The sequence below is a fragment of the Talpa occidentalis genome, unplaced genomic scaffold (assembly GCF_014898055.3).
Source record: "Talpa occidentalis isolate TD23 unplaced genomic scaffold, MPIMG_talOcc4v2.1 talOcc4.8, whole genome shotgun sequence".
Classification (NCBI taxonomy): domain Eukaryota; kingdom Metazoa; phylum Chordata; class Mammalia; order Eulipotyphla; family Talpidae; genus Talpa; species Talpa occidentalis.
The window spans coordinates 19,878,731-19,893,023 of record NW_023605194.1 but is presented as its reverse complement, the minus strand read 5'-3'; the positions used below and the strand labels follow the sequence as shown (position 1 = coordinate 19,893,023).

At 42.7% G+C, this 14,293-nt stretch overlaps 1 protein-coding gene across 1 annotated transcript in view; it reads right to left on the bottom strand.

Moving 5' to 3' along the window:
- The window catches only part of FBXW4 (F-box and WD repeat domain containing 4), a 116,250-nt gene extending 102,385 nt beyond the window's left edge, over window positions 1–13,865 (bottom strand). The window contains exon 1 of the mRNA XM_054690345.1: window positions 13,576–13,865. Coding sequence (XP_054546320.1) covers window positions 13,576–13,682 — 107 coding nt within the window. The 5' untranslated portion in view covers window positions 13,683–13,865. The remainder of the gene's footprint in view (window positions 1–13,575) is intronic.
- Between the last annotated feature and the right edge of the window lie 428 nt (window positions 13,866–14,293).

The following is a 14,293-nucleotide window of genomic DNA, read 5'->3' as shown; positions in this document are numbered from 1 at the left end:
TTGCTTAAATTCATCTCTGCCTTGCCCCTCCCCTTCTTGGACACTTGGGCACCAAAGTCAGCTTTGCTGAATTGCTTCCAGATTTGTTCAATACACATCAACTGAGAACTACTTCCCCTGTACCTTGCTAGCCACGGGAGATAAAAGCATGAGGTATAGAATCTTCCCATTTTTCTCTCAACCCAGTTTCAACTGAAAGTCCCACTTTTCTCACAACCAAAAAGCCTCATGTCAGAAACAAACCCCAGTTGTGCAGAGACTATTCATGTTTGTGATCACTGTTTATTGAAACACATTAGCATAAGTATTAACATAGCAATGACTTATTATACTCTAATTATTCTAGGTCAAACAAACAGGGGTTTCATCTCAAATATCAATTCACATGCTATTTTGGTAGATTGTTACATGTGACCACAGGCAAAATATGCTTTCCTCTTCAGCCACATCATTTGGTGCCGAGCTCTCTCCCTGCCTCACAATGCTGTTACCACTTATTTTCCCACACTTGCCATTCTATCTCAGACACTAAGAGTTCAAACATCTCTCCTCCAAAGATCTTAACCTTGAGACTCAGGCATTTTCCCTTGTATCTCAACAGTACCCCATTCTCCCCAGCTGTTCTTTAGCATGACATCAACTCAGTCAAATGAAATAAACAAATATTTACAGAGTGAGAAAGAAGGGGAACGGGACAGCTGTGATTACTGACCCATCCTGCCCCAACCTTCTTTCACGAAAAGTATCTTTGGGTAGAAGCTCAAAATGGCAGTTGAGAAGATAAAAGTCTGCTTTTTTATGCATTCCTAAAGACCCGCAAAGAAAAACAGAATTTGAATTTTTTTTAAACACCATTTACAATAGTACCAAAAATACTTAGGTATAAATCTAAAAAAAATGTATAGGAATCTATATGTAGAAAACTATACAACACTGATAAAAGAAATCAAAGATCTAAAGAAATGCAGAAAGGGTCTGTGTTAGAAGGTCAGTATATAAAAGCCAACTGCTTTCGCACATACCAGGAATGAACGATTATAGTTTGCAATTTTTAAAAAAGATACCATATAAAAGTCTTGTTTCTTAGCATCATGTGGTTCAGGTGATGAGCACATTAGCTTGATGGTTGGCAGTTTCAACTTGACTATGACCTTCAGTCAGAAATTCACATGTAGTGGCCCAGATCTCGTCTTAAATTCTGAGTCAAAGCTGTCAGTCGAGCAATTCTAGCCATCCTGGTATTCCTGAGGGACTATTGGTAAGTCCTGTTTTATTCCAGGCCTCTTTCATTTAGGCAGCCACTTTTCCCCCTGGAGGCTTCCATTCTTCATTTTCAAACCTTCTGCCTCTCCTGCTTCCCACTGGTTGCTGAACTTCGCCCTGACACTGCAAAGGCACCTCCTACCTCCAGCAAGTCATCCTGCCTGTATCCTGTTTCCCAGCCACTGTCTGACTCTCTGTTCTTCAGTCCTCTTCACCTCAACTCCTTCAGTTCGTGTCCCCAGGGTACAGGGCAGTCCTTCAAGAGTGTACTTATCATGTTTAAAATGTTTCTCTGAAACAAATATTTGCATATGTGACCCCACATTTGCCATATGGCTTTTCCTACTTCCCAGTCAGAGGAACTCTCAATTTCAAATATATATTGGGAAATGAAGTTTTCCCCCAGATGGTCTCTCCAAAGCACCAAAGCAAGGTTAGGGTTTGTGCATTCCTTTAAAGGTTCTGGGTAGAGGTTAGAATTACTCGTGTTTTTGTGGGCCCATCAGCAGTTATTTCGTCAGTGCACCTGATAATGGGACACAACCTGACTCTTTCTTAGCTAAATACACACCAGAGTTTGAAAGAGATGTTGAACCATAAACTGGTATCCCTAGAGAAGGGGAAGAAACCTGCCCTGTTGCTCAAATAATTTCAAACCAAATCCCCTAGGGATACTTCTACAGGTAGAGAAGACTGTAAGTATTAGAAAAATGATGAACCAGGTGCACTGAAAAAGTTTTTTAGCCACTCTTAGCCCTGAAAGGGGCTGGGAGCAGCCCCACATCTCTACTGGGAAACATATTTCCCCTTTTAAATCAGGAAAGAAAAAAACAACAACAGAGCCCCAAATAGAGAATGTTTTCTTTTGTAACTGGAAGCAAACATTGCTGATGGCTTTAACAGCTGCCTGCCAACACGGCCTGAGAAGCAGGCAAGCTCAAATATTTTCTGAGATCAACACATGTACAGACATACAGTATTTTAGGTCAAATTATAAACCCAGGAATAAAAGAATAAATAAACAAGTTTCAGCTTTCTCTAGGCTTCTGCGTCCAACACCAGCTAATTTAAACTCTGAAGGAGAGAAATCTAGATTCCAAGAATGCAGGTCTCCCAGGAGTTCAAGTCAAACCTCCCTCCAGGAGGAAAAGAAGGTGCTGTTGTAGATTAACTGGCTGAAGGCTGACCAGGCCTTGGCTGACGGCACTGCCCAGCCACGGCTTCCTCATGTCTTAGCCTAGCAGACTCTGGGGCTGTGTGGCAGGTTAACTTCAGGCCTGCCATTGACTTGATCTTTGACCCCAGTAAATCATTTAATATGCCATGTGCCTTTGTCCATATGTTAATGTTTGGTGTAATTCGAATGAGAATTCCAGCAAGTGTGGGTGTGCCACTCATCAGAGCTAAATCTTTCCCTTTGGAGTGTCTAGGAAGAACCTTCTGGACAGCTGCATTGAAGAGAGCTGAGGTCTCTGGACAAACCTAATCGAAATGCCTGTGAATGGTGATACTAGCATTGCCTTCACTGAGGCTAAAAACCAAAGAGTGAATTTGTTCTCTGATTATCAAAAATGACAGAAGACTGTGACAGTCTTGTCTTAGGACAAGAACCCTCCAGAGTGTAGGTTGTGGGAGAATACAGGATTATTATCCTGATCACCACTATACCCGTTAGGTGACCTTGAGTGGGTTGCATAGGCCAAGGCTGTTCAGACATTAGTCAGGCATGAAGTCAATGAAGTGGATTAGAAATACACATTTTTAATAAAATCAAGTTGAACAAAATAGAAAAAATCAGTGCTTAGTCCACAATAAGGGTAAGAACTACTGCATGTGCGTGTAGATGTGTTTCCTAGGGCTGTGATAAGTAACAAATTTCTGACTGTGAGTAAAAAAAAAGTTTTGGGGGGCGAGGCAGAGAAGGGAATGTGGAAGAGAGGAGACAGGACACTGGCAGCGGAGGTTTGGAGGAGGGTCAGTGAGCATGTGCACAGTGGAAGAGTAAAAATGTAATCCCAACGTTATACAGACATGTAAATGACTGCAAATTAAAAAAAAAGTTTTCCAGCCATCTGTCTAGAAGATAGGTCTTTGATTTCCCCATCCACTGAGTGGAAATAATTCATACATACAGAGCTGGAGATAATGCGCATCACAGTGTTTCAGGCACAGTGGCATATGACACAGGCATGACAAAGCCCTGTCCTCACAGTGGCTAGGCCAAGTCATAAAACAAGCCAGTCATAAAACAATGCCATAATTATTTAACTACCATTGTGATAAGGACTACAATAGACTTATGAGGTGTGAAGAACATGGGTTCTTAAATGGGCTGAGAGATCAAGCAAGGCCGGCTTTAAGGAAGTAACATAAGGAGGTAGAGAGTGATGCTGATATGGAACAAAGGGGAAAAGCACCCCAGGGCAGAAGGACCAGCAAGTGTGAGAAGATCCTGAAGAAAGACTTACAGTCAGTCCTATCTAAAGATTTCTGTAAGGACCAAATGAGATCACGGTAGAAACACCATGCAAACTGTAGTGTGTCATTCAAATGTGATGTACTTTTCTTGCAAGCTATGGATATAAACATGCCTTAAAGAAGAGCAGAGTTTCCTTTACATATTCATTCAGGGACGAGCTGAGCACTGCTCAGGGCAGATACTGTTCTAGGTTCTGAGGACTCAGCAGTAAATCAGACAGGATCAGTGTTCCAGAAATGTCCCTTTTCAGAGAGACAAGACAGACAAGCACCACTGTAATTTCAGAGAGTGATAAAATGGGGAAAGGACTAGAGAATAATGAAGGGAAAGGAAGTGTTTTAGGCAGGAGAGCAGGGTTCTCTGAAGGGCTGACAACTAGATCTAAATAAAATGAGATCGATCACTTTCTTCTGCTAATGTGACCTTGGATATATTACCTAACATTTCAAAACCTGACTTCCTCATCTGTTAAATAAGTATACGTATACCCATCTCATAGGACTTCCCTGAGGATTAAATGAGATACAGACTGTAAGGCCCCGGGTACAGTCCTGGTGTGAACAGCACTTAACAATTGTTAAATGATGATCTAACTGATCTTTTGTGACCCAAGACATGAGGAATATATTTGGAAAGATACAGAATGACAAGGAGGAGAAAGTAGGTCTTTTATTTTCAGATCAGGCTGCACAAATCCCTCAAAGGGAGTCATTCTGATCGTCAGCACATACTAAGGAAGAGTGAGGTGTGCAAGCAGGGTGGGGTGGAGGCAGTAAAGCCTGTGAAAGATGAAGGAGGGAAGCAGCAGAGCTGGGCCAAGAAAGGCTCAGAAGGAAAGACTATTGGTTAGAAGTGGCCAGGTCCTGAGATACTCCCGTCCATGCCCTGCACAGTCACTAGCAAGGGCTGCCCACTGGGACTGCTGAAGACTTTCTGCTGTCAAGCAATGGCAGGGATCTGTTCTGACTTGGGAAAGCTGCACAAGGGAAAAGCACTCAGAGGGCCAGAGGATCCTAGTACTGATTTTATGACGTTCCGAATGTTAGGATGCCTTTGGTCACAAGTTACAGAAAACCCAACTCAAATGGCTTGACCAATAAAGAACATTATAATCTTTTTTTTAATATTAGGAGATAAATAACCTCCACCTTTTCTTATTTTTTTAATATTTATTTATTTATGCACACAAGAACTGGGGTACAGGCCAGAGGTGTGGGGGTGAGAGGATTCACCAGAGACAGAGTGGGAAACAGAACAGGCAGATTGACTGAAATACACTGCTGAGGGGAGCAGCAGGCGAGTCAGGAGAGGTCTGCTGCACCATGTGGGTAGCTCCCTGGCCAGGGATCGAACTTGTGCTGCAGTGGCTGTGGATAGCTTCATAGGTTGCATCTTAACCTCTTGAGCCACCAAGGAGGCCCCAAGAACATTATAATTTTATGTAACAGCTCAGGGTCTTTGATTTAGAATCCAGTGATGCCATCACTGAATTGTCATTTTGGACAAATTGTTTTTCAATTCTGACGTCCTCAGCATGTCAATAGTCTCCATTAGCACCTGTCATGGTGCCAAGATTGCTGGCGCAGTTCTCACGTAGACAAGATAATATCTATCTGTGTATTTCTGTTTATCAGAGGAACATTTCTCAGAAACTACCTAACAGATTTACCCTCATGGCCAGAATTGAGTCACATTCCCACCTTACACAAATCACCAGTAAGATCAAAGGGATTGGGCCTCCCTGGTGGCACAAGGGGTTAAGTTGCAGAACTATGAAGCAATCCACAGCCACTGCAGCGCAAGTTCAATCCCCGGCCAGGGAGGTGACCCACATGGCGCAGCAGACCTCTCCTGTCTCACCCATTGTTCCCCTCAGCAGTGTATTTCAGTCAATCTGCCTGTTCTGCTCCCCACTCGGTCTCTGGTGAATCCTCTTAATCCACCACTCCCCCACCCGGCCCTGCCACCTCTGGCCTGTACCTTAGTTCTTGTATGCATAAATTAATCTTACAAAAAAAAAAGATCAAAGGGACTGACGTGACTGGGGGGCCTGAAGACCTGGGATAATGAGGTTAAGGAAGTCCCTTTATTTGTAATATGTGATTCTATGTATGTAAATTTACATGTACACACACGTATAATTCCCATACTAATGTGACTATTTGTGAAAAAAAATTTGATTGACTTTTCAAAAATTGTGCTAGATACACATAACATAAAATTTATCACCTCAACCATTTTTAAATATACCATTCAATGAAATTCAGTACATTCTCATTGTTGTGGTACCAACACCACCATCCATGCACCATCCATGTGGTACCAACACCATCTTCATCCTGTAAAACTAAAATTCTGTACCTACTAATTAATAACTACCCATTTTTCCTTCTCCCAAACCTAGCAACCACCATTCAATTTTCTGTCTCCATGATTTTGACTACTCTAGACACATCATGTAAGTGCAATCATACCCTATTTGTCCATCTGTTACTTACAAGTTTCATTCATGCTGCAGCATGTGTCAGAATGTCCTTCCATTTTAAGGCTAAGTAGCATTCCATTGTAAGTACATACTACATTTTATTTATCCATTCAACTGTCAGTGGACACTTGGGTTGCTGCCATCTTTTGGGTACTGCAAATAATAATGCCATGAATATGAGTATACAAATACCTCTCTAAGACTCTGTTTTCACTTCCCTTGGATATATATACCCAGAAGTGGAATGCTGGATTAAACGGTAAGTCTATTTTTAATTTTTTGAGGAACTACTATAACGTTTTGTGTAGTAGCTACACCATCTTACATGCTTACCAATAGTGCACAACATCCATGCCAACACATGTTTTTCTCCAGTTGTTTTTTTTTAATGTAGCCATCCTAGTGGATGTGAAGGGGTATCTCACTGTGGTTTTAGCTTACATTTCCTTAGTGATTAGTGGTTTTGAGCATCTGTCATGTGTTCATCGGATGTTTATACATCTTCTCGAAAGAACTGTCTATCCAAGTCCTTTGCCCAGTTTTTTTTTTTTTTTTAAAGATTTATTTATTTATTTATACAAGCACTGGGTACAGTCAGAAGCGCAGGAGGGTGAGAGAATTCACCAGAGCCAGAGCGGGGAGCAGAGCAGGCAGAAGGACCGAAGTACACTGCTGAGGGGAGCAGTGGGCGGCAGGAGAGGTCTGCGCGCCATGTGGGACCCTCGCCGGCGGCCAGGGATTGAACCCGTGTTGCAGAGGCTGCAGGCAGCTTCGCAGCCCAGTGCTCAACCGCTGCGCCACAAGGGGAGGCCCCCTTTGCCCAGTTTTTAACTGTTATTTGGTTTTAGTTGTTGTTGTTGAATTGTAGTTCTTTATATATTGTAGATATTAACTCCTTATCAGAAATATGATTTGCAAATATTTACCAATATGTGACCTTTTCAAAGGTTAAAAGCAAAAGTTATGGAGCCAACTGCTTAGATCCAAATCCCAATTCTACCACTTCCTAGTCTAGGGACAAGGGTGAACAATCAAACAAAATTCAGGGTGAACCAACAAGGAAAAACAATAACAGTTACGTAGGCAAAAAGGTCAAAGGCAGGTAAGCGGAAATGTGGCTTACTTTAGTTTCCAAGTCAGGAAGCATTAAATGTCAAGTAATAATAAAAGTTAGTATTTCATTGAGTGCTGACTGCTCCAGGGTCACCCCACATCCTTTATATGCATAATTTCATTTCATTTATTCATTCAACTAGTATTTAATGGTGAGTTAAAAAACAAATTAAAGCAAAAAATCAGACACTGCGCTTGCCTTCATGGTGTTTACAGACTTTGGTCAGAGAATCAAACAACTTATAACAATGCTAAGTGTTATAAAGGCTCATAGAAATTGATCTGGTCAGGCAGGTTGAGGAAGACTTCTTCAAAGAAATGGAGCTTGAACTGAAGTAAGAAATGATAGGAGCGAGGACCTAGGATGTCCCAGACACATCAGCCTCATGAATTAGGTGCAATTATTACCCCACTGGAATGTAAACCCTGCAAGTACAAAGTCATTGTCTGTCTTATTCACTAATATATCTCTGTTGCCTATAATACTGCCTGACACAAAACAGCTCCCAGTAAACATTTGTGGAAGGAATGTGTGTATCTTCATTTTATAGTTGAGGAGCTGGAATCTCAAGATGGTAAGTCACTTGACCAAGGCTATAGTGCTGGTAAATGGCACAGCTTGCTTTGTTTCCAGGCAGTAAGCACTGCATTTTAACCTTTTAACCTTTCAAAAAGATATATTTTCTCAAAAAGCAAAAAAGACTTCCTCAACTCTTTCATTCCAGGCTTGTAGAAGTATTCCCTTCTTTAGCTACTGAAGCATTTATTTCAACTTGCTGGTATGGTCCATACACACTAACTGTAGTTGCTTTTACACTTCCCCTTCCTCCATCTCTTTTCTTCCCAACTCCAACCCTCCTCCCACCTGAGTAATAGTAACCTATGAGCTATTAAAGAGACAATACGCGTAATACAATGCTTAAGTATGCAGTCTCAGCATTCAGACTCCAAAACAAGGCAAGGTTCTGCCATTTACTAGTTACATGACCTTAGATCCTTTACTTATCCTTTTTTTTTTTTTTTTTTTTTTTTTAGGTAAAACCTGGAAACAACCCAAATACCCAAAAATAGATGACTAGATCAAGAAGATGTAGTATATATACACGATGGAACACTATTCAGCAATCAAAAAAGATAAACTAATGCCATTGGCGGCAACATGGATGGAGCTAGAAGGAATTATATTTAACCTTTCTAAGTGTTTCTTCATCTGTAAAATGAGAGTTATAACAGAACCCATACCTCACAAGGTCGTTGTAAAGATTAATCAAGAAAACATGTGCAAAGCACTTGGGATAATGCCCGACACAAAGTAAAAACTGAATAAAAGTTTGCGAAGACTACACTGGAAAAAGATAAAACCAACATCCACCTCCAAATGGAAGAAAAGTTAATATGGTGGTGGCTTTTTCCCTAGAGCAGGGATGGACAGGTTTCAGCTACTTGGTTTTTCTTCTTTCAAAATGCACTACTGGCAGCATCACCCTAGTCAGAGTCTCTGGGGAAGGAAAGGACTGGCCAGCAATGAGGTGATCCTAGAGGGTCCCAGAATCACCAACTTACTCTCAGCTCCCAACCCTAAAGGCTTTGTGCTGCTTCTGCTCAGGCCTTGCCAATCCACCACCTCTTCTTTTCTTTTTTCCCATCCCTCCCTCCCCACTTCAAACCCTGGGAAAAACATGAAGAAAAGCACACCAACCAAGAAGCCTTTTCACTTCTTTGTGTTTTCCAGCTAGACCTGAACAGACAGCGATCAATTCAACCCTCTCTCTCACCCCCCCCCCCTCTCTTCTTCTCTCATGTCCTCTTTGTGTGTGTGTTTTTTTTCTCTCCCAGACTGTGTCTTCAGGCTTAAGAAAAAGCAGTTACCTCCCGGTAGCATGAGGATACAAGAAGCTTCGTGCCAGTAGCAAACACAACATGACTATAGCAGGTCTCCATGGCCCTTGGTGCTTAGAAAGGCTGAGAAGCAGGGGATACTGTTCGGACTCTCTGAGAAACTCCTCAGCTCGACAACTTCTGTCCCAACCCAGGCTCATAGAGAAAACCTCAATCTCCCATTTCCTCTGGCCAAGAACCTTCTGAAGTATCCACCCAATCCCCAGACAAGGTGTTACCATTCCAAGTGTTAGTTAGCCTGGCCAGTTGGATTTGGAATCAAGGATGAAGAAGGAATACATCTTTTCCATTTTCAAAGCAACCTAGTAGGATTTTGTTTTTTTCCAGGAGGATAACTCCAAACTGGCAAGGCTTTCAAAGCTACAAATTTCCATGTCCCCAGCCCTCACTAAAGAAAAATTTCCTGGTCAGGTTGCCATGTGTGGAGGTTTTGGGTGTGCAAGTAAAAAAAAGTTAAACAAATAGTTAAACCTGAGCTATCAAATCAGTCTAAACAAGATTCTCCCCTATCCCCATGCTGTACTAGTTACCCTCCTTAATTCCTACCCCAAACATACATTCAAAAATAACTACTATTTATCAAGCATCCAGTAAGTACCAGGAACTGAACTGTTTTATTTACTTCTATTCATTTTATCTTCACAACTATGCAAGATAGAAATTTGTTTATTGTTTCCTCACTGAAGAACAGACAGGTTAATATTCTCACAGTCACTAAGTGGCAGAACCAGAGTTCAAATCACCTCAACACATTAATATGGAGGAGTTTCAAAACCAACAACAGAGTGAAAGAAGGCAGGGACAAAAGGATACCTATATATGAATCCATGTGCATGAGACTACAGAAAATGCAAACTACCGTGATATAAACAGACCAATGGTTCATCCAGAAATCTTTGGCACCACTCACAGTTAGGTCTAATATAATGTTGATGTGATGTTAATGGATCTAAGGCAGTTCTCAAACTTTTTGGTTTCTCTACTCTTACATTCTTGGAAAGAATTGAGAATCCCAGAGAGCTTATGGTTAGGTGGACAATATCTGCCATTATTTACCACCTTAGGGAGTGCAAATTGGTCCAACCACTATGGAGCGCTGTGTGGAGATTCCTCAGTCTGCTAAAAATGGAGCTTCCATATGATCCAGCAATTCCACTCCTAGGTATTTACCTAGGTATTTACAAAGGACACAAAAACATTAATTCAAAAGGGCACATGCACCCCTATGTTTATAGCAGCACTATTTACAATAGCTAAGCTACAGAAACAACACAAATGCCCAAAAATAGATGACTGGATCAAGAAGATGTGGTACATATACACAATGGAATATCACTCAGCAATCAAAAAGATAAACTCGTGCAATTTGCAGCAACCTGGATGGAGCTGAAAGGGATCATGCTCAGTGAAATAAGCCAGAAAGAAAAAGAAAAATACTGGATTGTCTCACTCATAGCGGGAATTTAGAAAACCTAAATAAAGGATCAGGAAAAAGACTAATTATAATAAAGTAAAAATCAAAATCAACAAGCAACTATAAACCAGAGACACACTGGGGGGGGGGAGGGAGCAGGGCAGGGGGAGCAGGGAAGAGGATCAGAACAAGGGTGGTGGGAATTGTACGGGACTATAACCAAGATGAAAATGCACACATTGTACAAAAATGAAAAATGATGCAAAAAATATATAAAATCAAAAAATAATATTTACCTCCTTAGAAATTAAAACAGATCCCTAGATCATAATCAGTGTTGTAAATCAATTTTAATAAATAAAAACTGAGAACTTTTTATTAAAGACACTTAATTTGTTTTTAAAAATAAACCCATTACATATGAAATATATAAAGAATTACATATTCAAAAAAAGTAGGATTGTTTTCACATCTTTGCAAGTCTACCAACTTTCTGTCTTCATAGAAGACATACTTCTCTTACTTGCTTCTTTATTCAAACCACTGCAATGAATGCAACAATCTGAATGCAATGAATGAAGTTTGTCCAGGAGCTTCATATTCTGGAAAAATACACGGTATACTTGAGAGAAAACAAGAGTGAAAAAGACAAATAACATCTTATCATTATTATGAAAATAGTTGTGACCCTGCTGACTCCTGAAATGATGGCGTCCCAAGACTACACTTTGAGAACTGCTGAAGTGTTCAGAACCATAACCTATTTATTCCAGTCCTTCTACTACCACTTCCATTACTTTGTCTCTCCTCCCTAAGACCTTATGAAATCCTGAGAGACAGAGGAAGAAACAGGCACAGAGAAGCATCAAACAAAAAGTAACACTAGTAACTCTCTTTTAAAGTTCTTTCTACCACTGAGTCAGTAGAACAGGATAATTTTCTTTTACATAAACTCAAAAGAATCAAAGATTCAGCAGGTTCCAGACATACAGGATGGAGAGACTAAAGCACAAGAAATACCTCTTGTGACCCCCTTGCTGAAGTGAAGCAGCTGCCTCCTTTTGGGGCCTTGCTCTGTTCACCCCAGAGTGGATGTCAAAGGAAGAACCAGAGGTCCTGAATAAATTTCAGACTTCAGTTGTTACCTGGTCCTTAAATAAGTGCCTGCCCAGGCTGAACCTAGCTCTGAGCCAAACCCTCAATGCAGATCAAAACTTTGCCTCTGGGGCCTCCCCGGTGGCGCAGCAGTTGAGCGCTGGGTTGCGCAGCTGCCCGCAGCCTCTGCAGCGCCGGTTCGATCCCCGGCTGCTCCCCGGCCACTGGAGGAGGGTCCCACATGGCGCGCAGACCTCTCCTGCCGCCCGCTGCTCCCCTCAGCAGTGTACTTCGGTCCTTCTGCCTGCTCTGTTCCTCACTCTGACTCAGGTGAATTCTCTCACCCTCCCACACTTCTGACTGTACCCAGTGCTTGTATAAATAAATAAATAAATCTTTAAAAAAAAAAAACTTTGCCCCTGGTGTGGGACTGCAGACAAGGCACCCTGTGAGGAATCAATCACTCAGGGTGTGGCTATTGTGTCCCCTTCCTACAGGCTATTAAGCTTGAGTAAAGTACTGAATTTTTCTGAACCTTAGCTTTTTCATGTGTAAAAGGGAGATCATGGCATCTTCTTGTCAGGATTACTGTGCAGATGCAATGAAACAATTATACATGGACAAATGCCAGCAGAGGACCTGGCACATCACACTCTTAGTGACTGCTATATTTTTACAGAAAAGCAAGCGGGCCTGGGTTTGAATTCTAACAACACTGGCTTTGGACAAATCATTTCACCTACCTTGTAGAGTTACTGGGAGAGCTGACTGAAATAATGTCTATTAATTGCCTGGCATCTAGCCCAGGCCCTACCGAAGACAGTCACTCTTATTTGTTAGCACATGTAGCTGTGACTACCAGGTCACTCATTCCCAGGAGGAACCACTCACCCTCAGGGGCAGCCTCTTTGAGCTCTAGACCTTGGAGACAGGTTAGAATGGCTAGCTCTCACTCAGGCCTTCCAAGCCTTTTCCAAAGGAGTCAACCCAGTCCTCACTTGGGGTTTCCCATATCCTAAAGATCCACTGACCAGGAATATTGCACAGAAGTCATAAAATGATGAGAGGTTATGTCTTGGGAACTATTCCCAAAGCAGAAGGAAAACAGCCTCTGGATGTAAAAACCATGCTGTACAAAGAAGAGGCTGAACACAGGCTCTGGGGTCAGACTTGGTTTCAAATCTGGTCCTATCACTTAATTCTTAACTGTAAGAGCTACAGGAAACTACTTATCCTTTGTAAGGCCAGTTTCTCAACTGTAATATGGGAAAAGTATGGTACAGTGCTAAATGTAGAGAATTCAGTATAGTGCCCATAGAAAATATCAACCAAAGTGACCTATTATTACGATGACTTCTACTTTAACTGGATTCCAATGCTTTAAATGCACATACAGCTCTTAATTCCACCTAGGCACAAGGATCCCGGAGGGGCAGCATGGTTTTTTAAAAAATTGTCCCCACTCCCTCCCCCCAGTGGGCCTCCCTGGTGTCGCAGGAGTTAAAGCCAGCACTGTCAAGCTATCACCAGCCACTGCAGCACAAGTTCGATCCCCAGCTGGCCAGGGAGCTGCCCACATGGCACAGCAGACCTCTCCTGCCTCGCCAGCTGCTCCCCTCAGCAGTGTATTTCAGTGCATCTGCCTGTTCTGTTCCCCGCTCTCTCTGGTGAATCCTCTCACCCCGCCCCCTCTCACCCCACACCTCTGGCTTACACCCTGGTTCTTGTATGCATAAATAAATAAATATCTAAAAAAATAAAAATTAAAAATTGCCCCTTTTCACTTTTATGGACAGTTGGTTCCCAACTTCCGATAATTCAACTTACGATTTTTCGACTTCACGAAGTGCTGGTGTGACAGCAAGAAGCCCCCCGAGAGTGGACCGGGCACGCTGTGCCCTCGGGGGAGCCAGGCGGCAGCTCCCAGGCGGCATTTTCAACTTGCCACAATGTCCAACTTCCGTGGGCTGCCCGGGAAATAACCACACTATAAGCAGAGGACTTGCAGGACTGTGAAAGTTTCCCTAGCAAGCATTAGTTACAGAAAACAAAGAGGAAGAGGAAACTTTAACACTCAAGCCAAGCTCGGCCCACCAGAAAGTTCTAGCACCGGCCCTCAAAGGACTTGGGGGGGGGGGAAGCCTGTGGTGCGCCTGCGCAGTGGGGAGGCGGCACTCAAGGGCAAGCACCAGCCAATGAGAAGACGCTGAGGTGGGGAGGGTGGCGCTTCCTTGTTACTGGACCAGCCAATGAGAAGACGGTGAGGTGAGGAGGGTGGCGCGTCCTTGTTACTGGACCAGCCAATGAGAAGACGCTGAGGTGAGGAGGGTGGCGCGTCCTTGTTACTGGACCAGCCAATGAGAAGGCGCTGAGGTGGGGAGGGTGGCGCTTCCTTGTTACTAGACGGCCGCGGGCTCCCGGGTTATCACAGGGCTTCGAGGGGCCCTGGGTGCCCTCATAGTTTGAGGAGCAGCTCTGAGAAGTGTTGGGAAAGTAGAAGGGGAGGGTAGCAGAGCTGTGGAAAGGGTGGGCAGAGTGCAAAGAC